The 25,205-nt window shown below is 45.6% G+C and overlaps 1 protein-coding gene across 1 annotated transcript; it reads left to right on the plus strand.

The window, feature by feature from the left end:
* Nucleotides 1-4,907: 4,907 nt before the first annotated feature.
* FBP2 (fructose-bisphosphatase 2) lies at nt 4,908-24,179 on the plus strand. Its single transcript, XM_084781630.1, has 7 exons — nt 4,908-5,184; nt 9,047-9,209; nt 10,550-10,642; nt 15,924-16,064; nt 19,761-19,898; nt 21,022-21,141; nt 23,088-24,179. The coding sequence occupies exons 1-7, from the start codon at nt 5,015-5,017 to the stop codon at nt 23,280-23,282; spliced, it is 1,020 nt and encodes a 339-aa protein (XP_084637756.1). The 5' UTR covers nt 4,908-5,014; the 3' UTR covers nt 23,283-24,179.
* Nucleotides 24,180-25,205: the final 1,026 nt, after the last annotated feature.

Raw genomic sequence — 25,205 nt, forward strand, 5'->3', positions numbered from 1 at the left:
TGGTCCTTTCAGGCTCAAAAAGTATGTTTCCTCTGTGTGTGTGTGTGTGTGTGTGTGTGTGTGTGTGTGTGTGTGTGCATGTAGATTTGTGCAGTTTACTTCCAATAGTCTGATGGTGTTATTGTAGGCTGTTTAGGATAATTAAGTAATACAAATCAATTGTTGATTAATTCATAATCATGTCAAGTATAAAAATATACATGCTAGGTTTAACAGATATGATTCTATAGATAAATATGGTAAAAATAGATAAGGTCTTCAAAAACCTCAGAGACCTACAAAACATGGCATTTTAAAATATTTTTATTATTTTAAGGATTCTTTGACAATAAGGCAGGTTAACTCCTGGCAGCACCCAGCCTTCATAAAAAAGATGATGAACATTTAAAAACCTCCTTGTGGAGATACCTTTAAGTGTGGCAAACCAGCCACTGGACAAAAATGTCCTCATTTCTCTCAAAGACAGAGTTCTGCCTAAAAATGGGCAAGCTTGGATGCAGGCAGAGTCCATGGCCAGACCTTGCCAAGACAGGGTAAGCAAGTCCTTAGTGGTTCCTGCTTCACAAATATGTCTGTCAGATACACTGGGCCAGAAGGCTGAAGATGCTGCTGCAACATTATAGAGAGTTTTGGGTGTCTGTTCAGGCAGTAAACTGTCTCTGTCATTTCTTCATTTTGGAAGCTGCTAACCTACACTTCCCTTTTACTCAGATAGTTAAATTTATTCCTTCTCAAGTCTCTGAGGGGGGGGTTAAAGACCAGATAATTTTTAAATTAAGCTTAGTTGTTTAGAAATTAAAAAGAAATTAAAAATTAAGTCTAGAAAGATACTTTTAGGTTGATAGATGTTGATTTAGGTTCAAAACTTTAGACTTACCAAGATAAAATAGATAATATTCTCTACAAGGTTGCCAAATACATTTTGATTAAAAATTATGTGTATAACTCTTACCTATTGGTTTTTATAATTTTTCACAATTGTACTTACTGTATATAAAAATGGCCTTTTTTATTTATACAGAAAAGGGGAAAATTGGGGGATAGTCTGATATATTTTGATGCTAATTACTGCTTGCTGTCTCTGTGACCTTTTTGCTTAATAAAAAGCCATTCCACCTGGGCAGGACAAAGGAGATAGGTGGAGCTAGGAGAGAGAGGAATTCTGGGAAAAAGAAAAAAGACCACCATGAGGAGGAAAAAGAGAAAGACCAAGAGACCTGAAGGGAGAGAGTAGGAGGCTGCCATGGGTGAGATGGAAGAAAAACACATGGCTGGCATGGATGGAGAATCCGGCCCAGATGAAGAACATTAGCAAGTATTTGGGATTTTGAATGGGAGATAGCTTGACAGAAGTTATCGGAAGCAGATGACATGGGATTGAGACAGGGATCCTATGCCTGCCCCACTATAAAAAAATAGTTTAAAGGATTGATATCTGCCCTGGTTAACTAAGGCTATTTTAAAATATAACAAGTGTCTGTGTCTTCATTGATCACCAGCTGGGCCTACTGATAATACTGAAAATACAGATAATTTAAAAACAATAGCCTTGGAGTAACCGCAGCCTGATTCTTAGTCTCAGGTTTGGAAATTATTTCAAGATGCCTGTCGTTGGTTCCATGGTCCCCTTTCAAAGACATATTCACATTCAAATCTCTGGGACCAGCCAATATAACCTTATTTGGGCAAAAGGTCACTGTGAATGTGATTAATCTGAAGATTTTGAGATGAGCTCATCCTATACCCCATGGGAGGGCCCTAAATGTAACAAACAAATGTATTTATAATATTACATGGGAGGAGGACATGTGTGTTTTAGTCAGAGTTCTCAAAGGAACAAAACTGATAGAATGAGCACACACACACACACACACACGGGATTTATTGGAGGTGCTTACAGGCTGTGGTCTGAGTAGTTCAATAATGAGTTATGTGTGTGTGTGTGTGTGTGCACGCGCATGCGCGCACATGTGTGTGTACATGTGGTATGCACACATACGGAGGCCGGAGGTCGGCGCTGCATATCTCCCTCAGCTGCACCCCAACTTGTTTTTTGAGACAAGGTTTTCCACTGAACCTAGAGCTTACTGACTGTGAGGCGGGAAGGCCAAGGAGTCCCTGGAACCCCGCCTTTGTTTTCCTAAGTGCTGGGGTTGCAGGCTTAAGCCAACATATCAAGCTTGTACATGGGTGCAGTGGCTGGAAGTCAGGTCCTCATGCCTCACGCGGCACTGCAATCACCTTACTGACCCTTTCACTGAGCCATCTCCCCAGCTCCACATTCTGTCTTTACTGTTGTTGTTGTTGGTTGTTTCCCCCCCCTCCCCCTGTTTTTTAAGAAACTTGGTTTGTGACTTCATGTGGCAGGCTTAGGAAGTGTCTTCCCATCATGCACCATAAAATCCCTGTGTGACTGTGCAGAGCAGTCCTCCGCAGGGCCATCCTCTTCAGAGGCTACCTCGATATAGGGCTGCCTCTTTCGGTTTCTATGAAGTGTTGTGAGGGGCAGCTGCCACACATACCATCTTCCTAACACCTCCAAGAAGCTTCTGTTGCTTTTTGGAGGTGAGTGTCGCCTGGTTGAGAGACTGCTCAGAGATTAGCAGGTACCCCAAAGGCACTGAACACTGAACATCCGTGATGAAATTGTCTTGGCATCACATGACAGGATTAGATAAAGCAGCTTTGCCAACAGGAAGGGTCCTCAGACAACATTTCAGAACATATTTCTAGGTGCAGGTCTCTGGGTGGATGGTTTTGCCCTATGATCAAGACTGCCTTAACTGGTCCAAGGGTCCATTTGTCCTGATGCATGCAGGCTTGAGTATTTCTCACAGAACACAACTAGGTCGCCAATAGCTCTGTCAGTGATGTGTCAGCTAGTCCTGAAATACCTGTGAGGGGCAGCTGTCGCCCAGCCTCTGGACTGTCACCATAGCCACTCTGTAAGGTTCCACTCTTGTTGTGCACCCCGACAGAATTTGACATTTGCAGAAAGGTCAGCAGCTGCCATCTCAGGCCACTTGGGCAACTTGAACTTCTACTCTTTGGATGCAGCTCTGTGTGCAAGCCAGAACTTGACACTAGGCCTTAGGGTCTCTCACTTACCCCAGGAACCCAGCTCTCACTGAGTTGACTATTCTGGCTGGCCAGCAAGGCCATATTCCTGTCCCTTCCCCAGAACGGAAACCACGGAAGCACTCCAATGTGTCTGGTTTTTAATGTAGGTGCTAGGGAGCCTAATCTCAGATTGCCAGGCTTGTGTGGTAAGCACTCTTCAATTAATCCAGTCACCCAGCCATCCCTGGAGAGCCTCAGAAATGGGGTTCTTGAAGAGACCTTTGACTACCTGAAAGGCTGTCGCAGCCACAGCCTGGCAAACAATTGGTCCAAGAGAAAAACCAAAGCAAATACGTGTACAAATTGCTCTGACTTTTCTTTCCTTTTTTTCTTTTTGTTGTTATTGTTGTTTTGTTTTGTTTTTTTTTGAGACAAAGTTTCTCTGTGTAGTCTCGGCTATCCTGGACTTGCTTTGTCGACTAGGCTAGCTTCTAACTCAGATCTGCCTGCCTCTGCCTCCCTGAGTGCTGGGATTACAGGTATATGCCACCATGCTTGGCTGCTCTGAGTTTTCTATGACCTGTAGCTAAACAAATTTTAATGAAATAATTATCAAAGGAAGATATCTAATTGTAGGGCAATGTGCACATCCTTGGTTTTGTTGATTGATTGATTTATATAGTCTTGATATGTTGGCCAGATGGGGGATTATCCTAAATCAGCTCTCCAAGTAGGTGGAGATAATTGAAATTATTTGTACATATACTTACAGTTCTAGTCACACTGAAGAGCTGGAAGGATGTAGATTTCCAAGATCCAGGCCCACCACCTGATTTTTAATCCTTGCAACCACTCCACCAGTTGTTACCTGAAATTTAGGAAGACATCAAGGCTTTAAGAGTTTAGTAATGCTCCCAAGTTATCCGCATAGTGGGTAGCCATCTTGGGACCCAGAGCCTGGTCATCACAGAAAGAACACCACTAGCTCAGTTAATTTTAGGACACTTTAAACATTTTTTTTTTTAATTTGGTTTTTTGAGTGTGTGAGTGTTCTGCCTGCATGTATGTATGTGCACCGCTTACATGCGTGGTGCCCGTGGCGGTCAGAAGAGGGGATCGGGCATTCTAGAACTGGAGACACAGATGGTCGCGAGCCACCGAAGGAGCCAAACCCAGACCCTGTGCAACAGCAGCCAGTGCTCTTAACAACCAAGGCATCTCTTCAGCCCTGGTGTTTCTTTTCAAATAGAGAAATATTTTTAAAAAAAATAAAAATAAAAATCCAGAGAAACTGACAAATCAACCCCGGGGCTAGACAATTCAATAGGAATGTAATAGTTATCCTCCAGAGTTGGGCACCTCCCATGGACATCCTTTTCGTCGTCGCTCTCGCTTAATGAAAAGAAGTCCTGCTACAGTCACTCTGGGAATGCCATTAGCTTGTTATGTGACCTATGCCCCAGATAAGGTACCTGCCAGTCTGCCATCTGAGAGCCACGCCGTGCAAAGCGAGGCCCCAGCGGCAGCTATCTGCAGAGAACCCTCTTGTGTCCAATAAGTTGATTTTGTGGGTTGTTCTTATTAGCTGGTCTTCTCTCCTCTTACCTGTGACTGAGTGTGGCTTCGTGGGATCTTCAAACAAACAAACAAACAAACAAACAACCTAGGGAATGGGGCCAGCCCTTCCCTGCAGCACTGTTCTATTTACAGCCTGCTTAATACACTGACTGTGGCAGCTGCCACTAGCAGGGAAGCCAGGGAAGTTCCCTTAAGGGCTTGTCCAGCTATCTGAGTCACATGGTCTGGGGCTCTTTTCCCTTGGCGCCCCCCACCCCCACCCCAGTACAAGTCAGTGGAGGTGTCTCTTCAGCGTGCAAGCTGTGAGGCTGCTGCCCCCGAGAGAGCAAGGATTCCTGTAAGGAGGAAAGGAGGCTTGGAGGTCTCACCTGACACAATGACAGACAGAAGCCCTTTTGAGACAGACATGCTCACCCTGACCCGCTACGTTATGGAAAAGGGGCGACAGGCCAAAGGGACTGGGGAGCTCACCCAGCTGCTCAACTCGATGCTGACTGCCATCAAAGCCATCTCCTCCGCTGTGCGGAAGGCCGGACTGGCCAATCTGTGAGTCCTGGTGAGCACGCATAAGCACAGGTGCCCAGGCTGGGGTGTGGGAGCCATAGGTGCTTATGCAGAAGCTGAGTCCAAAGCTAATTTGTCTTTTGTGCCCCAAGGATGCTGCATTTAAATTATTTGTATTTGCTTTGATAAAGCAGCCTTTGGCATGTTTTGCCAGGAAAGGGGGGGGGTGCTTAGCGACAAGCTGTAGAATGTGATTGTCCATTATCACTGATTATAATGGTCACACCGTAGCCTGTTGCCTCAAAACCTATATTGAATTCTCATTACTTATATTTGCATAGACAGATTCTTACTGGAACCTTTAAATGTGTTTTGATGCCCTTTTCCTGTACAAGTGTTTGGTTGTCATGACCTTTGCCAGTAGCGTGGGGGTAGAAACCACCAGAACACGGATTTGCTGGGGCCCTGGCTGTTATGGAAGGAACCTGCTTCGGTTGTCTTTAACTTTTGCATGGTGCAAAGGAACCTGGGCATGCTGGGCTGGGGCAGGCGGAGCACAGCAGCTTTGCTTCGTTCTCTTTTGCAGAATGAGGCCACAATCCTGCTAGAGTTGCCGGTGGCCACAGCCAGGAGTACAGTTTTAAGTCATGATGGAAAGAAATCACCTTCTTTGGTGCTCCATTTTGAGTGTAGTGCTCCCAGTGAGGGCTCTCTTGGAAGCTGAAGGGACATACATGTTTTTAGGGGTCGGGTGGGAAAACCACGAAAGAAGAACCAACAGAGCCCACCTATTTAGATTGCTTATTCTTAACAGTATGGTACCTTTAATCCCAAACGGTGAGAGCACTGATGCCATAAATGCAACCATATGGCCATCGCAGAGCTTATTCCAAAGTGTGTAAGAACTACCGGGGGGTGGGGGGACCCAAGTTAAAGATGCTTGCTGACTTCCCCTTCCTACACATCCCCTTAACTGTATTATTACCGGTTTTTGGTGAAAAGCAGACAAGTGCTGCCTTTAAGAGCATGCCTCCAGAATGTGAGGTCCCTGTGTGTGTGATGATCACCCCTGAGTGACATTAGATATGGTCTTTGCTCTACTACAATTAGGGCAGTTTCCTGTGGGCCCTCAGGACTTTTGCCCCCGCCTCTGTACAGGCCTCTCAGCTCCACAGCCACTGTCTTGGCTCTTACGTATCTGCTACCGTCTGCTTCCCAGTGGATCAGCATCTGACCAAGGGGTCTTAAGGGTCTAGATGGTTAAGTGCTTAATTTAACTTGGGTTTTCTTACCTTGTGGTTGCAGACAATGGTTTATTCTTGCTAAGACGTCTATGTTTCTGAATCGGAGAGGTACTAATGGCTTTAACTAAAAGGGTTGTTGTTAGGGTTAGCCAGTTACTGTGACCGCAATTCTGACAGCCAGGCCCTGTGATAAACACTCAAGAAATGCCTCTAGCTAAAATGGGTCCAAGACCATACCAGGAGAAATTTAAAGGTTGGCCTATGTGGTGATTGACCACTAGGTGGCAGGCGCAGCCCTGGATATGGAATCAGACTAGGACCTGCTCGACACAGAGGAAAAAAATCCTAACCCTCATGCCAAGAGCAGCCACAGCCAGGTGAGACAGGGACTGCAGGTGTCCTGGCTTTGTTCCACGCAGCTGTGTCCAGCCTTTTGGCATTATGACAGGACACTGTGGTCTACAGATGTGTTACAGGCCTGGATCGGTAGCTGTCCTGGGATGCACAAGGCCTGTAGGCTGCAGGCTGGGCAGGACGCTGTGGTTTACAGATGTGTTGGGCTGGATCCCTAGCTATCCTGGGACGCACCTGGCCTGTAGGCTGCAGGCTGGGCAGGATGCTGTGGTTTACAGATGTGTTGGGCTGGATCCGTAGCTGTCCTGGGATGCACCTGGTCTATAGGCTGCAGGCTGGGCAGGACGCTGTGGTTTACAGATGTGTTGGGCTGGATCCGTAGCTGTCCTGGGATGCACCTGGCCTGTAGGCTGCAGGCTGGGCAGGACGCTGTGGTTTACAGATGTAGTGGGCTGGATCACTAGCTATCCTGGGACGCACCTGGCCTGTAGGCTGCAGGCTGGGCAGGACGCTGTGGTTTACAGATGTGTTACAGGGCTGGATCCCTAGCTGTCCTGGGATGCACCTGGCCTGTAGGCTGCAGGCTGGGCAGGACGCTGTGGTTTACAGATGTGTTGGGCTGGATCCGTAGCTGTCCTGGGATGCACCTGGTCTATAGGCTGCAGGCTGGACAAGTTTGCTTAGCTTTCCATTTCCCGGCAGCAGCTACTTTAAGACCCACTATTACACATGAGGTTACGATCCTGATGCAAAAACAATCCAACTTTATTGTTCTCGTTGTTGTTTCCTTCCGTCCTGCTGGCTTGAAGCAAGGGGTAACAGTCTTCCGGGTCGTGCTCATCGCACCACGCATCAGATTATGGATGGGGGTGAAGTGGAAGGGGCGGCTTCCGGTCGGGGAGGAGAGGGACCGCATTGCCATAGGTTAGGATCCGTCAGTGCGTCTCACCTCGAGCCACCTGTTCACATCACCTCAGCGAGAGGAGGGCAAATGGCTTTTCTGCCATCCCTTTTCCACGGTGCAGCAAAAACATTTACTGTGCACAGACTTCTGGAACACAGGTTGCAAGACTTGGCGTTTGTCCTCAGCAAGTAGATGGGGTGCAGAAGGAAGCCTTGCGCAAGCGGTCAATGCACCACCATCGGGGCATCACAGGGGTGTGCTGGTGTCGAGAAGGGACATTGGAGGGCTTGAGGGACTTAAAAGGGTGGGTAGCGAGCATCACATTTTGGAGATGGTGGGAGCAGAGGTGAGGAGAGAAATGGCTACTGGGGGCAGGGATCAGTCTGTGCTGGTGGAGTTGGAGCAGCCCAGGCAGAACTTGATAGTCCCACTCCTGGGGCGGGAGGTGGACACACTGAGAGGCTCATCTTAACAGGATGCTCTGATAGGCCACCATGCCTGACACTCATGTAAGAACCTGGCTCGGATTGTGGGTTAGTTGGCTCCTCTGTTGCTGTGATAAACGCCATGATCAAAAGCAACTTGGAGGAGGAAAGGGTTTACTTTATCTTACAGCATGCAGCCTGTCATCAACGGACGTCAGAGCAGACACTCAAGGCAGGAACCTGGAGACAGGAACTGAGCCAGAGGCCATGAAGGAATGCTGCTCCCTGACTTGCTCTCAATGGCTTGCCCAGCCTGCTTTCTTATATAACGCAGGGGTGACACTACCCACAGTTGTCTGAGCCCTCCCACATTTGTCATTAATAAAGAAAACGGATGTTTCCACAGGCCAGTGTCATGACGGTGATTCCTCAATCAGGTTCCCCCTTCCTAAGTGACACTAGTATGCTTCAAGTGGACAAAATTAAAGCCACACAGAGTGAGATGGGCCTGAGGCTGTTGGGGACAGCCTGAGGGATTGGGGAGTGAGAAAGAAGTCACTGGATTTACTTCCCCCAAAGCACAGGCTTCTGTAGAGATGCCTGAAGTTAAAGCTCAGTGTTGCAGTGTACACAAACTATGGCCCTCCTTTCTCTGGCAACCTTTGGTATCGAGATGTGTCTGATCTTAGGGCTTCTCCTATCTTCTCTAGCTGCTGGTGCCAGGCAGGAGTCTGCATCCCAGTGAGCTGAATCTGGTCAACCTCCCTGGAAGACCAAGGAAGTATGACCATATCCCCAAGGTGTAAAGGAAGTAACATTGAGGGTCAATGCTTTGAGTCGTAGCACACTCCCTATATATTTGTAATTTGGAGATGGCAGAGGTATGGAAGAAGTGTACTGTTCCTTTGGGTTCTGGATTTTTTTTTTTTTCTGCAATTGAGACTTCATCAGTGACTTGATCCACCCTGTCTTCTTAGGTATGGAATTGCTGGAAGTGTGAATGTGACAGGAGATGAGGTAAAGAAACTGGATGTGCTATCCAATTCCCTGGTCATCAACATGCTCCAGTCCTCCTACAGCACCTGTGTCCTAGTCTCTGAAGAGAATAAAGAGGCAGTGATCACAGCCAAGGAAAGACGGGTGAGTCCAGGGAGGGCTGCAGTACTCCACATCACCAGTAGGTGGTGCTACAGGACGAGAGAATGGTTATCTTGCTTAGTCTTTTTCTGGGATTTTCCTTTATTTGGGGACTTTTTTTTTTTTTTAAACAAAGGGTTTCTCAGTCCTTTAGCTGGAAATATTATGTGGGCTCATGTCCTTTGGGGTATATATCACCTAGTGCACTACTAAGCATCCCTTGGCATCATTTTGAGCTTGGACATGTAGAGTCCAGAGAAAGGGAGGGTTTCTTTGGGGAAGTCTTTTTGACAAGAGCTGTACAACGCACTCTCTGGCTCAGCTCCTCATGATTTTTTAATCAATGTCCAGAAGAGGGCTTCTATTCCTTGGATGGGATGGATCTTCCCAAATAGGTTAGCCTGACAAATAGACTAATCGAGAGAACAATCTATGACAACCCTGTGCCCTTGGCAGAGTTTGCTAGTCCACGGGGAAGGTTTACATTCACCAAACTCACAATGCTTTATTAAAGAATAGCATTTGCTGGTGGCCAAAGCCTCAGCCAACGTTCAGTGGTAATACTGTTCTGGTTAGTTCGACACAAACTGGAGTCTCCCGGGAAGAAGGAGTCACAATTGAGGAACTAACCCCGTCAGCTTGTCCTGTGAGCAGCTCCGTGGGCATTTTCTTAATTATGATTGATGTGAGAGCGCCCAGCCTATGGTGGGCTGTGCCATCTCTGGGAAGGTGGTCCTGGATTGTATAATGAAGCCGACTGAGCGAGCCGTGCGGACTGCGAGCCAGTAAGCAGCTTCCCTCCCTGTCTCTGCTTCGGTTCCTGCCTTGGGCTCCTGCCTGGGATTTCCTTGGTAATGGTGTTAGTTAAAATAAACTCCCCTCAAACCTTGTTTGACCAGAGTGCTTTATCGCAGCAATAGAGAAGCAAAAAACAAAAACAACAACCCTCCCCCCAAAAACAAAAAACAAACCAAACAAAAACAAAAACCCAAAACCAAAGAAACAAACGAAACCAAAATACAACAATAAAACCCAAGCACTGTGCTGTGTGCTGAGCTGCTGGTCCTTGTTGCACACATTAGGAGTTGGGGATGGATACGCATTTCTTTTTATCCTTGAAGCAAGTGATCCCTCGTATATTTTCCAGCGTATCCCAGACTCATAACACTTACCTGTTGAGCCATGTCCATAGCAATGGCTTTCAGTGGGTGCAGAAATGAAAGGCCCATGGGCCCAAACCTCTTGTTGTTGCCGACGTCAGTCACATGTAGCTGTGACATAGAACAGTTGTGCCAATAGGTAGGTAGATGTGCTGACTGGGTGTTTGTGTCTCTGTGATTTAGGGGAAGTATGTGGTTTGCTTTGACCCACTGGATGGATCTTCAAACATTGACTGCCTGGCCTCCATTGGAACCATATTTGCTATCTACAGAAAGGTGAGTAGATAGGCTGCCATATTTCCCGAGGCCTATCTTTTCCATTCACTAGACAAAGCACTATAGGCCAAGACATCTCTCCCTCCCCCTGCCTTGGGCTCTTCACTGGGAATCTCCGTCAACCTTCTTCCTGGCATGCCCTGAGAGAACAAAATGGCAGGACTCCCACGGGACCTTGTTCTGGTTGTCCGGATGGAACACAGACATGAGGCACTGAGCAGACTGAATATTCTTCATCCAACATGTTGAGGACCGGAAGTACTGTGATTTCAGATCTTGAAATGTTTGCAAATACATAATGAGTTGTCTTGGGGGCTGAACACATGACTCATTTGTGTTTCTTACACATCACTTCCATGTAACTTTCCACAATATAAGTTTTAGTGCACCTGCAATGTGACTCTAGGCTGCAACGGAAGGACAGGTGTAGAATTCGTCATACATGGCTTCATATTAGTACTTAAAAGTTTCAGGCTTTAGGGGATTTTATTTATCTTTTTTAAAGCAGGCTCTTGCTAGGTAGCTCTAGCTGGCCTTGAACTTGCAACATTCCTGCTTTATGTCCTGGGCGCTAGGTTTGCAGGCATAGCAACAGGAGGGTTACTTGGCTCTAAGGCTGATACTAGGCTCTAAGCACACACACCCTCTGCTTCCTAGTGAGACTCAGTGCTTACTATTAGTTTTCTGTTGCTGCTGTGTCACTTACCACTCTCTTGGAAGCTTATATACCTGTCGATTATCTGTTCACTAGGTCGGAGAAGGCTGGGAACACCTGTCGATTATCTGTTCACTAAATCAGGGAAGGCTTGGCAGTTTCATCGCTGTGGGCCCATAAACCGGCCAATCTGATCTCTTTAGTGCCTAGAAGCTGGGGTGAAGAGTGGATAGAAATTGCTTCTGGGTGAGCTTAGGTTGATGGTGGAATTCAGTTCCATTCTGTAGTTGGCTGCAGATATTTCTCTGTTTGCTCCAAGCCCTTCTAAGCTTCTAGAAGCTGTCTGAACTAGTTGGCCTGTGACTTCTGTTTCGAACGTCACAAAGGTCCCATGGCTTTCTCTCAGACTTTCTAAGATATCCGCTCCTTGCTATTGCTCCACTCTCCCTGACTCTAACCACCGAAAACTAAATGAGTTCAAGTTTTCATTTGATTAGACTGGACTAATATTATCAGGGCCACCGAGGGCCATGTCCCTGTCGTAAATCTATAACCCTAGGCAAAATTCATTTTGTTCAGTAATGCAAGATTCTAGGGCTTAATGTAACCTCGGGGCCATTCTGTCTACCCTACAAGCTTAACAACAGAGGAAACCTTGAGGGTTGGCCTGTGACCATCCAGCATGATCATAAATTCTACACCACTTTTCATAGTCCGGACATCATTTGTCTGTACTCATGTATGGACTTTTCCATATGTGCCTTGCTGGTGCTCCTTCTAAATCACACACTTGCGAAGGAGCAGGAGACAACTGCACAGGACAAGAATAGGACAAGTTACACTGAGGTTACAGGACGCTGAGACGAAGAAGTGGAGGGCTTTGTTTCAAAGAAGAAGGAAAGTATGAGATACAATTTGGAGAGAGGGACCTGCTTGTATATTTACATGGATTTCCATGTTGTTTTCTTGGACAGGAATCATCTCTGCACCCACTTCTGGTGCTTTTCTCTTGCTGAGACAGAACACTGTCCAAAAGCAAGTTGGGAGAAAAGGCTTCACTTCACCTTACATTTTACAGTGCATCATCAGGGGAAGATAAGACAGGAGGAACTCAAGGCAGGACCCTGGAGATAGGAAATGAACCAGTGTTTACAGTCACGAGGGCCAGGGGTGGCTGAGGTGGAAGAGCAGCATCGTCAAGAAAGAGGGTCCAAAGGCTTTTGCTTTTGGTTTTTGGGGCTAGGAGATGCTGCGTCTAGTGTTTCTCTCTCTGTGCTTTAATGCTCAAGCTTTCTGGATATTTGGGGCCTTGGGGCTGCTGGTCTCAGTGAGACTTTTTGAACTTTCTTAACTCTTAATTGTCAGGCTGATGGCTGTGCATGCTGTACTTTAACTCTTAATCTTTCAGGCTGGTAGCCTTGCTATTTGGGGCTGCTGGTTGTGGTGAGAAGAAAGGAAGAAGATAGGGAGAGAGAGAGAGAGAGAGAGAGAGAGAGAGAGAGAGAGAGAGAGAAAGAGAGAGAGAGACGAAGGAAGCCATACATTCACACAAACATAGGGAGCTCCCACAAATTATTCATAAAAACATATATAGACAATCAGACAGATGGACATAGTTTTAGATGAAGCAGGGAACTTCAACAAACACATTCTAATAGGCTACACACACACACATACACACACACACATGCAATCATAGATAGTCAGACAGACAGACATTTTTGGATAAAGCAGATGGCTTCAACATTTAATTCTGTCTTGTGTTTTTATAACATCTATGAGAAAATTACCTCATTCAAAAATAGATACAATCATTACAAAAAAGAGAACTACAGTAAGACTATTAATTCTAAGTTCTTTCCTTAGAACTATATCTAGCCAGATACTTTTGTTTATTATAAGTTTAAAGCAGTGGTTTTATCTATATGCTCATTATGTGTTCAAAGCAGAAGTTTTTATCTTTTTTATTTCATTTTTTAAAATTAATTAATTAAAAAAAGTTTTTAAATTAATTTATTCTTGTTACATCTCAATGGTTATCCCATCCCTTGTATCCTCCCATTCTTCCCTCCCTCCCATTTTCCCCTTATTCCCCTCCCCTATGACTGTTCCTGAGCGGGATTACCTCCCCCTGTATATGCTCATAGGGTATCAAGTCTCTTCTTGGTAACCTGCTGTCCTTCCTCTGAGTGCCACCAGGTCTCCCCCTCCAGGGGACATGGTCAAATGTGAGGCACCAGAGTACGTGAGAAAGTCATATCCCACTCTCCACTCAACTGTGGAGAATGTTCTGACCATTGGCTAGATCTGGGTAGGGGTTTAAAGTTTACCGCCTGTATTGTCCTTGGCTGGTGCCTTAGTTTGAGCGGGACCCCTGGGCCCAAATCTGACTATCATAATGTTCTACTTGTAGGTTTCTAGAACCCTCTGGATCCTTCTACTTTGCTATTCTCCCATGCTTCTCTCATCCAGAGTCCCAATGGGATGCAAATGAACATTATGTATTCAAAACAAGAGTTTAAGTGCAGATCTCTGTCTTGTATTGTATAGATAACCATTGCTTCTGTTTCTATATTGATATGGTCTTTCTTATCATAGTGTACACCTGGACCTTATCCTTTGGCTAAACCTAGAATGAATGTATTTCCTTGCTTGTTAGTTTGTTTCAATCTTGTTTTTCTTCTTGGTGTAATTCACATGGAGGTTCATAGAGCTCCTAACAGTTTTGCTATATTACAGGAGGGTTAAAGTTATTTGAGTCAGTTAGAAACCATTGTCAGGAATTATAAAATCATCTGTAGAAAATCTGCCCAACAGAGAGAGTAGCATCTAAGGAGGAATATTATGATGTGACAGCCAGTGAGAGTCTATGCCATGCCAGATAGATAAGACAAGCATGGAAAGGCAGCACAGCAACAATAAGCAGTCCTGAGGCAAAATCCTTGGGGCTTGCCTGAACCAGGGACATACCCATTCGTCAGCCATGCAAAAAACGAGTGGGCTGCTGCCAGGAAATTTGCTTGCTTCCTTCTGCCAATCCAGCATGCAATTTGCTCCCAGCACAAAGGTATAGTATTATTATTCATGGCATGTAACCAACAATCATGCTTGAATTTACATGGACTTGGACACAGGGATTTTGCTTTAAATTTTAAATAAAGCACAGATATTGATGGCCAGTCCAAATAACCCTGGGTTATATAACTTCTCTGGTTATATGTCTAAAGAAAATGCAGACTCCAAACACATTGATGAAGGTGTGCTAGGGCATCATAGAAGACATGTTTGATTATGCCATCAGATATCTGGAACACCTTAAAGTCAGAGTCCTGAAGCTGGGACCACAGTCAGTAGGTAAAGTGTGTTAATTGTAAACATGAAGACCGAGTGTACCCCATGGACCCATAAAAATGTCCAGTGTCAGGGGATACACTTAGATCCTAGTGCTGGTGCAGTGGGGACAGGCAGATGCCTAAGACATGCTGGACAATCAGTGTGGCCTAACTGGTGAGCTCTAGGCCATTGAGGGACTGTGTCTTAAGTTCAGCGTTCACGAGGATCATCCTGAAGTGGTCCTCTTACCTGTACACACACACACACACACACACACACACACACACACACACACACACACACACACACTTCCCAGTCATGCACATGCATACATGTATTAAAAAATGCTGAGAGAGAAATACTTATGGCTTCTACGTTTATATTAATTAGAATGTCTCAGCTCCACATGATGTGGTCTGAGCATTTCAATTACTGAAGTTCCAAATTCTCTGTTTGCAATGTGGAGACACTAGTGTTGTCTCCCTTGTAGGGCTGGGGAGAGATCATTGTAGTGGGCTGGGAACACCGCTTGTGGCACTTCAAAAAGAGGGTAGCCAGAGCATCTTACAGTGAGTGCCCTTGACAGGATGCAAGAACAGATACTCTCAGGGAGACACAAGAACAGTCTTTGCTCTGCATCTCACTCTGAGCTCTTCGCAGAGAGCAGCTCACCTCCTCTGCAGGCAATTCCTGCAGCCCCATTTTTGTCCACTGTGCAGCACCCCAACCACTTGAAATGAAGAAAATCTCAAAACAGATAGTTTAATAATGAGGTGGCTATGTTAACATTTCATCATGGTGACCAAATTCCTAATAGAACACTTCATGGGCAGGAAGGCCTTGCCTTTGTTGCAGGTTTCAGAGGGCTCAATCCATGGTTGCCTGACCCCATGCACTTGGACACACATCATCATGGTGGGAGTGTATTCTGGAGGAGATTCTCCATCTAATGGAAGGCAGGAACAGAAAGAGACGTAGAGAGGGGCAAGATAGAGCCATCAAGATAACTCCGGTGCACGCCTTCCTCTGTGCCTCTCTTCTGAAAATGCTTCTAATGAAAATGTAGACTGCGAACACATTAAGCAGGTGCATGGGCTGAGCACCAGCCTTTACTTAACACATGAGCCTTTGGGGCTAAGCTTCATACCTGAATCATATGGGTGTGTGGAGATAGAAGAGGGAAAAAAATCGCAATTTCTCTTTCGAGGACAAGAGGTAAGATGCTTAACTGGCTGAGACATATGAGAGCAACTGCAGCAGGGTAAGGGCTCCAGGCTTTGTTTTTCCCCACAGACCACAGAGGATGAGCCTTCTGAGAAGGACGCCCTGCAGCCTGGCCGCAATATTGTGGCTGCAGGCTATGCACTCTATGGCAGCGCGACCCTGGTGGCCCTTTCTACAGGGCAAGGAGTGGACCTCTTCATGCTGGATCCGGTAGGTGCTGTACACGCTTGTCTTTGGGGACTCCGTGCATTTCCGGGTTTGAGTCCTTGTTGCTATGTTAACATTTCGTCATGGTGACCAAATTCCTAATAGAACACTTCATGGGCAGGAAGGCTTTGTCTTGGCTCCAGGTTTCAGAGGGCTCGATCCATGGCTGCCTGACCCCATCACTTGGACACATATCATCATGTTGTTGCCTAGGATAATTTTCTGTCGTTTTGGGTAATTGTTTTATGAAGTTAGAGAATTCTATTATGAAAAATATGAAGGACCTCATGCAGTGTTTTGTATAAGTAAATTTATTTTAATGGACACATAAAAGTGTAAGATTGCTCATATCCAGTGGGTCCTGTGTAGTGTCCCAGATGTTTAAATCATGTTACATATATCTCTTCAACATTTATTATGCCTTTTGTGGAAATATTCAGCCTCCCTTTGCGTAGCTTCTGGAGAAGATTTTGTTCTCCACAAATGTATTCACCCCATGTGCTTAGTAGGCCATCGAGAGGGGACAACCCCAGATCACTTCCCAGATGAGACCACAGATCTTTAGAGGAACCCCATTCCTAAGCTTCTGGGAGATGATGGGGTCTGCACCCTGGCTGCCCAGTCCACTTCTGTGATGACCAAACACTTGAAGAATGGCCAGTATGCATGGGAAAGGGGAGTTTTACATTATTTAGAATATTAATTAAAATAGTCCCACCTAAGTAATGGCTTCCCTTGTGGGCAGCGAGGGCCTGGTGAGTTTTTCCCAGTGTGCAGGACACAGTGGGGCTCGTGATGGGTGGAAAATGGCCCCTGCCGGTACTGTGTAATTCTTCACACCACTTATGATGACAGAGTGCTCAGCAGTAGGAAAAAAAGAGGCGTGGTCTCTGGATGGATGAAAACTGTCAGCATAGTCCTGACCAAAGGAGGAAAAGGCTGGGTAGAGACGGAGTTTAGAAAGAAGGGCTAAGCTTTTACGGGGTATGCAGATTGAAACAGTGAAATTTAAAAAGGATTTCCAAATTATAGAATTTCTCCTTTAAATGTCGGGAGATTCACAAGCTGCTTTGTTGAAGATGCTGCGCTGTCATAAAAATCCCACAATATGACCAACAACTTCTTCAGGTACCCCAGTGTCCATTTTAATGGGAAACAGCATTTCACTTTAATTCAGGTTTGCGTTTACTGAACACCTTCAATACTCCAGAGCACTGTTCTAGACAGCTGTGGCAAAGGCTCTCAGAGTCAACTGAGCTGTGTGATATGGACACCCAGGCACTTTTCAGATATGAATGCACTACAGATGCAGCCTCCTTCCTGAATCAGTTTGTTATCATTTTGCCTTCTCCTTATTTTCGAAGAAAGAAAGAAACTCCTGAGAATTTCTGTGGCTCACAAACATGAACTTTAGGTAAAATACTCTTGAAAATTGTTCTAAAAGTCCAGGCAACAGTTAGCACCAGTTAAATGGAAAGGAGGCCCCTATTCTAGGCAACTTCCATCTGCTCGTGTCAAAGTAGCCCTTTGAGGAACCCTCCAGAATTCTCGTTTGTTCCAGTTTTCTGACGAGGCAGGCAAGGCAAAGTGAGTGATTGATGGTAAAGACCTTGTTCAGGTTACGATGGTGACTGGCTGAATTCTGACTAACTTGCCCTTGACTGCAAGCCAGCTGCCTTCTATAAAAGTCTGAAAAGCTTCTGGAGGCCACAGGATACACAGGGCCAACTCCAGGATGCATAGGCCTAAGTCTTTTGCTCTCTAAAGCCGTGGCAGCCTGAACAGAGGTCAGTGTGAGGTCAGCATGAGATACAGACCACAGCACAATCTACCTGAATGCTCACCAACTAAACTCTCAACTGAGGGAACAAATCCCAACCTCAAGGCATTTATTTGTAAGTGGGAGATAAACATGCATAGCTGTGCACACACATGAATACATCCTTACACCAACACATGGGTGTGCATATATATGAACACTCCTATACACAAGTTCACAAACATACACACCTGCGTACCCATATACATGCACACACACAAACACAGTTGCATACATATGCACAGAAGTGCTTACATAGGTATGAATGTACACACAGGTGTGTACACACACAAGAACAGACACATATGTGTACACACAAACATACTTACACTTGAATATACGGGTGTGCACACACATGGACAACCCTCACACACAAACACACAAACTCATGAACACACATACAAATAAATCAATACACAGGTATGCATACACATGAATACCCCTTACATATACACAAACACATACACAAATAAAGGAGTTGAACTAAACATCAGGCTTTCACAAGATAAAGATGCCCATAGTGACTGGTTGATGCCAGCATCCAAAGACTACCAGGGACACACTTAACTTACAGTAAGAAGAAGTTGGCTTTCTTTGACAAGGGGGAAGAATTGTGAAATGAGCTAGGAGGCATGTTACAGCCCTTGGAGGGTCTCACGGGGATTGGAGGAGGGAGAGGGCAGTTCTGGATGTGATGCTGTCAAGATGTGGGTGAACCTCAGGACTGGGAGTCTTCACCCAGAATCTTGCAGGCAGGGAAGTTAAGGAGCACATAGATTCACTGGGAAGGAAGCAGGCTTCACTCCTCTTTGGCAAGAGAGAAGAGAGGGTACAGAGTTCTGCAGTTGCTGAATTTCCTGGTCTCTTTCCTATTTCACACATGGTTGGCATAGCCTCGTCTATGTGTTTGGAGAGTGAATCTGATACTCCTTGGGTAGCTTCTAGCCTGGCCATCAGCTAGGAGGAGGCCTCACCTTGGTTCTTCACTTCCAGCAGGCCATGCAGTAGACAGTGATGTTTAAGGCAATACCTGCCTTGTCAGTCCTTAGGGAGGAGCTAAGGAGAACTGGGTGGAGAGCTGCTTGAGGGATGCTCCCCAGGGACTGCAGGGCAGTGGCCACAATTGTATTAACAACTAGGAGGATTCTTTTGGGTTTTGCCACTTAGCTCCTTCTGTGGCGTGAACCCAGTAATGGATTGGAGGCATTTCTTCTTTTCTCCAGATAGAAGTGGACAGGAAATCAGTACATAGTAACGGTTTTCAAGACAGAATCATTAACATAAAATAACTGAACAGCAAACTGATGACCTGGCCTGGTAAAGCTGTATCTCTCTTCTATCAGTGTAGTTTCTTTCTCTCATTGTTGGTGCCCTGAAGACCTTAACCTTAACCTGGGGAAGAGACCTTGGGGGTTAGTTCAGCAAGGTTGCTTAGAAATGACATTGAAAATACTGAGGTAAAGGGAAAAGATCTTGGCCTCTTTCCTGTGATTTTTTTTTCTTTCTTTCTTTCTTTCTTTCTTTCTTTTGGTTTTTCGAGAGGTCTCTCTGTGTAGCCTTGGCTGTCTTGGACTTGCTTTGTAGACCACACTGGCCTCGAACTCACAGCGATCCACCTGCCTCTGCTTCCTGAGTGCTGGGATTAAAGGAGTGTGCCACCACGCCCAGCTTATTGTATTCTTTATTCTATTGCTGCTTAGGTCCCCTGTGAAGATGACATTTCATTTTATTCTGTCTATTATCACAACATGGCAGGTCCCAGATGACTCCAGGCAAGCCTGGGGCTACTGTCTTCTGACATCCCCTGACTGTTGTGTGCTGTGCTACTGACTTCTGCTTCTTGGCATGGCTCATCGTCCTGAAGTCTCTTATTCCTCTAGGCCCTTGGAGAATTTGTGCTGGTGGAAAAAGACATCCGGATTAAGAAGAGAGGGAAGATTTTTAGCCTCAATGAGGGCTATGCCAAGTATTTTGATGCTGCTACCGCTGAGTACGTACAGAAAAAGAAATTCCCTGAGGTGAGTAAAGACAGCCTGGGCAAGCAGCAGGGAGCAGGCTGTCTCAGTGGTGTGCCCGTGTGACTGAATCCTTTATTTCTTTAAAGAGGTGATGCCACTGCTTACAACTCTGGTCTGCATGAGTTTGGTGGACTCTGCTCTTCTTCATAAATGGTCAATCTTCTTTGTACCTGAAATTTACATATTAAGATGAACACTGTCCAATTCAGGATTCGAAACTTCAGCCAGAACTACTCTCAGGTCATCTGTTTGCTAAGATGTAATCTGTAGACTCTGAGTACCTGGTTACTTTTGCTTAAAGATGGCATATGATCACATCTGAGAGTCCACTTGCAGGCTGTCATACCAGGGTCTTGCGGTTAACTGTGGGCAATCCTGTGTTATCATTATTGTTGGGGATGCCAGGGCACCAACGCAGGTCCCTGCATATAGTCTGCAAAAGCGCTGAAGGGCTGAGCTACACTCCCACGTCTCCTCACCTCTCTTTGTTTTTAAAGGTATGTGTGTGTGTGTGTGTGTGTGTGTGTGTGTGTGTGTGTGTGGTGTGTTTAGGCCAGGAGATAACTGGGACATGGTTCCTTGGGCAAGGCACCTGTTTTTCACCAGTCTGGAGCTTGCCAAGGAAACTAGGCTGGCTGGCCAGTGAGCCCCAGGAATCTATCCATCTTTACCTCCCTGACACAAATGTGTCCTACTTTTATGTGGATTTGGGGGATTAAATTTCTGTGTACAAGCACTTAACCAAGTTAGCTATCTTCCCTACCCCCACATAGTCTTTAGTTTTTTAAATAATTCTTGAAAACTATTATTTTTATTGTATGTTTATGGGTGCTTTGTCTGCATGTGTGTCTGTGTACCACTTGCATACTTTGTGTCAATGGAAGACAAAGGGCATTGGATCTTCTGGAACCAGAGTTGCAGATAGGTGTGAGCTGCCACCTGAGTGCTAGGAATGGAACCCAGGTCCTCTGAAAGAGCAGCCAGATGGCTCTTAACCATTGATCCATCTCTGCAGCCCCAGGAGTATAGAGGCCCTGTTGATTTGGCTGCTAACCCTGGACTGGTTGGTGCAGCCTAGCTGCTAAGCCTGGTGGTTCTGGTCTCTTTCCTTTTTGCCCTTTAGGATGGCAGTGCACCTTACGGGGCCAGGTATGTGGGTTCCATGGTGGCTGATGTGCATCGCACCCTTGTCTATGGAGGAATCTTCCTGTACCCGGCCAACCAGAAGAGTCCTAAGGGCAAGGTAACTTCCTGGGTCCACTTAGCTAATGGGGTCCCTCCGCTTCAGATAAGCTGTATAGCTACTGAACTGCTTCTGGGTGTGTGTGTCCTTCAGAGCCTGGAGGAACAGAGATAAGGCCAGCTTCTTTTAGTGAGTTTTGAAGCTGTGGTAGGTTTGAGGAAGCAAAGGCTGGTGTGATTATGATGGGCAAGTCTTACAGGCCCTCTCCTCTAGTCTCATGCCCGTTGTTTGCAGCAGTCACATGCTCATCTCTCACGTTCTCTAGAGTCACAGGATCGTATCTCTGTCACTTCTGTAGGCTGTCTGATCTTTATCTGTACTAAATGACCTGGGACCATTGACCCCAGGGAATCAATCCACTTCCCAGAAAAAAATATTTTGTAAACATGGTCTTTCCACCTGTTTCTGGAGGGTTTGTGTGTGACCTGAGCTCCACACAAGAATTCAGAGTAAAACTTTCTATTCAAGAGCCCCTTCTTTGTCTCTAGAAAGATAGCTTCCAGAAGAGCCAGTGACAGCTTTATGAGGCAATACTGAAAACAGCCACTGTCAAGTGGGAGCCTTGTGATCTAAATTCTTCTATCATAAGAAGAGTCACCTACAGAAATGTCTCTGAATTTTGGCCAGCCACAGAAGGCACAGGTAGATTTTCATGCCAACAGAAGCCATTCATTGTGTGTCATCTAGGTTGACTGAATGAAGATTGTCACACCCAGGTTTATGTATCAGGCAGCTCTCTTTGAAAGTGTTGAGCTCACATTTACTGACCTACTGACCTCATGACTATGGAGATGTCTGCAATCAAGTGAGACTGGGCAAAATATGTAAAGCTCATGAATAAACTCACACTTGCCACCTGCTGAATTCCAGCAAGTAGAACACAGATGAGTTTATTAGAATGACTGTAAATGAGCCCCAAAATATCTGCATATAATTACATAAATGTGTTCTAAACACAGGCAGTCCCATGTAGAGATGTGCTCACTGCATTGTGACCACTATCCAGATGGAAGATACTGATCTCCATGGCTTAGCTGTTACCATATCATTGTGTGCACGGATGTGTATATGTGCACACACATAGCCTTGTCTTGTATACTTGACTCCTGTAGCTGTGGTAGATCTCAAATGCCACCACAAAAGAAGAGCACATGGTCTGAAGGCCAGTTGTGTACAACAAAGGTTTCTGAGGGCCTCACCCCCGAGAGTGGATTATGCAGTAATGTTGAGCTTTTAAGATATATCTGAACTGACAAATTGGTAACAGTCTGACTTACAGCCCGACATCCAAATGCTCCCTGTCCTCAAGATCTCAAGATAGAGAAAGGGAGGAGGAGAAGTGCAAACCCTAGAAGCACCCAAGGTAACAATCTGCCTGGCTGAACTGTCAGGACAGAGTAGCTGCCAATGTCCTCCTGGGGATGACCAGGGGCGAGATTAGCTGCCAAGTGTGGCCCCATGTGTGAGGTCTTCTGTCAGGTGACCGATACTGTGAGAGTCTCTGGTGAAGGTGTCTTAAGTGTTCGTCTGACACGTTGGTCATTTCCCTTGGGGTCTGAACCTGTTCTGTCTTCAGTGTCTCTGGCTCTTTGGCCTAGACTGAAGACATTTTGTTCACACCCTTGAGGCAGCAGCAGCAGCAGCAGCAACACCAATAATAAATAAATAAATAAATAAATAAATAAATAAATAAAAGCCAGAAAACAAATAAATGGAATACCAGACAGGTCACGTGCTTTGGCTTCACCTGGTCAGGGGTGTCTCCTGAGAGGTTACCAGCCCACAGCACCCAGTGGTGGGTACTAGCCTTAAGCTTCTGAAGGCGGATGGTCCAGGGAGTTGACACCGACAGCTCAGTAGTCCACATGGCTTTCAGTATTTAGGGTGTGTTCCTTGGGCTGTCTGGCCACTTGAGAAATGTACACAGCTGTTCCTGTTTTCCGCAGCTCCGGCTCCTGTACGAATGCAACCCTGTGGCCTACATCATTGAGCAGGCAGGAGGCATGGCAACCACAGGCACCCAGCCTGTACTGGATGTGAAGCCAGAGAGCATTCACCAGCGAGTTCCCCTCATTCTGGGGTCCCCAGAAGATGTGCAAGATTATCTCACGTGTGTGCAGAGAAACCAAGCAGGCAGGTAGTGAGCCTGAGCTCACGGGCTCACTTCCCTTTGCCTTGTACGTTATTGTACGAAGGACTAGGTGGACGACCAATGGAGAGGGCAGGAAAGGCAAACACGCCAAGCTTGCCAGGTCGCTTTCCAAACAGCACTCTACCACTAAGGACGGGTTTAGGAGCCAGAGGTAAAGATATGGCCAAAGGGCTAAAATAAAAATACAAATGTGAAAAGAACTTTTTTTTCATTGGTCTTCTGTCATGAACAACATTAAGTGGGCAAAAATGGGACTGTGACTGTCAGTCTGCTAGCTCACAGCCAGCAGCTGCCCATCCCCCCAGGTAAAAGTCACTTGATGAGATAAGGCGTCTATGGAGTTTTAATTTAGGGTCTTCCTCTGCCACAGACATAGCGCATGCACGGACATACGCATGTGCTGATTGTCTGGGATGGGTTACGGTTAGGAATCTCGTGCTGTTAAACACCGAGTTCCTCCCTGAGCCCTCTTCAGTCTGTGAGTTGAACGACAAGCAACCACATAGAAAGTGTGGTCACTTTCTGGCAAAGCCAGATAAAACATGGAGCTCGTAATTCAATTGGATGCTTATAGTCTTTAATTTCTTCATGTTTACTGTTTGGGATATACTTTAAGAGACCCTAGAGCAGTGGTTCTCAACCTCCTTAATGCTGTGACTCTTTCATATGGTTCCTTATGTTGTGGTGACCCCTTAGCCATGGAATTATGTATTGTTATTTCGGAGCTGTAATGATGTTACTGTGACCTGACATGCAGGATGTCTGACATGTGACTCCTGGGAGAGGGTTGTATCCCACAGGTTGAAAGCCATTGCTCTAGAGTCTAACAAAAAAGAACTAGTCAAATGGCCCCACCCTTGCTCAAATGTGTCAAGATTAAACAAATACATGCCTCTGAAATCTCAGTTTGTTTGAATGATAGTTGCTACATATGTGCGTGAACTTGGTGTATATGTGTGTGTGTGTGTGTGTGTGTGTGTGTGTGTGCATCTTATTGAACACTTATGTTTGTAAACTACTTGCAAGGACATAACACCACATTAATACATGCATTAAAAAAATTGAGGCCTTGTGAGTTAGTGTTTTCAGAGCATAAGACGTGAACTCCTGGGAAGGAAACACACTTGGAGCTGAATTCTGACTTAACTAACAGAGCTGCATGCTCTTTCTCCTGGAGTATCACCACCACACTTGCTTCCTTCTGTCTTCAAGATGAATTACATATTTGACCATAGAAAAGTCATTAGACAGAAACATTTAAAAAATCAGCTTTTGTTTTATCTTTAAGGATCAATTGTGTGTGTATGTGTGTATATGTACATATACATAATACGTATGTATGTATGTATGTATGTATGTATGTATGTATGTATGTATATGTACTTTCTTTTTGTTTTGTTTTGTTTTTTGAGACAGGGTTTCTCTGTATAACCTTGGCTACCCTCGACTTGCTTTGGAGACCAGACTGGTCTCAAACTCACGGCGATCCACCTGCCTCTGCTTCCTGAGTGCTGGGATTAAAGGCGTGCGCCACCACACCCAGCCTAATTTTGTATATCGTATTGGAAATGAAAATTCAGAACTTTTTTCTAGTAGTAAAGCAGAGGTAGTGCTTAATCAGTAGACGTCGCGGATTCATACCACACATGGGTCCTCAGTGACTTCAGCTGTCATTCATTCCCCACGGAACAGAGAGGCCGGCCATGAAGGGGAAAGCAGTGCTCTGCCCCTTCCTGTTTACCGCCCAGCAGCTCACACAACAGGGTACCAAGCCTCTGAAGCAATTCCACAGTGGTTGGTCTGGTCTTTGGCCATTAAATAGAAAGAACACACAGCTTTAACACAGTCATCGCCTTTAAACACCGAGCTGGAGGCCACGCTTCACAAACACACTTAGAAAAGTCAGAAGGTT

The sequence above is a fragment of the Acomys minous genome (genome assembly GCF_964271855.1).
Source record: "Acomys minous genome assembly, chromosome: 5".
NCBI lineage: Eukaryota > Metazoa > Chordata > Mammalia > Rodentia > Muridae > Acomys > Acomys minous.

Bases quoted from the DNA above. Each gene is read 5' to 3' on its own strand.
- FBP2 (XM_084781630.1), top strand. From the start codon at position 5,015: ATGACAGACAGAAGCCCTTTTGAGACAGACATGCTCACCCTGACCCGC. The intron at 5,185-9,046 runs GTGAGTCCTGGT...CTGTCTTCTTAG, and splicing joins AAGGCCGGACTGGCCAATCT to GTATGGAATTGCTGGAAGTG. The intron at 19,899-21,021 runs GTGAGTAAAGAC...TTTGCCCTTTAG, and splicing joins AGAAAAAGAAATTCCCTGAG to GATGGCAGTGCACCTTACGG.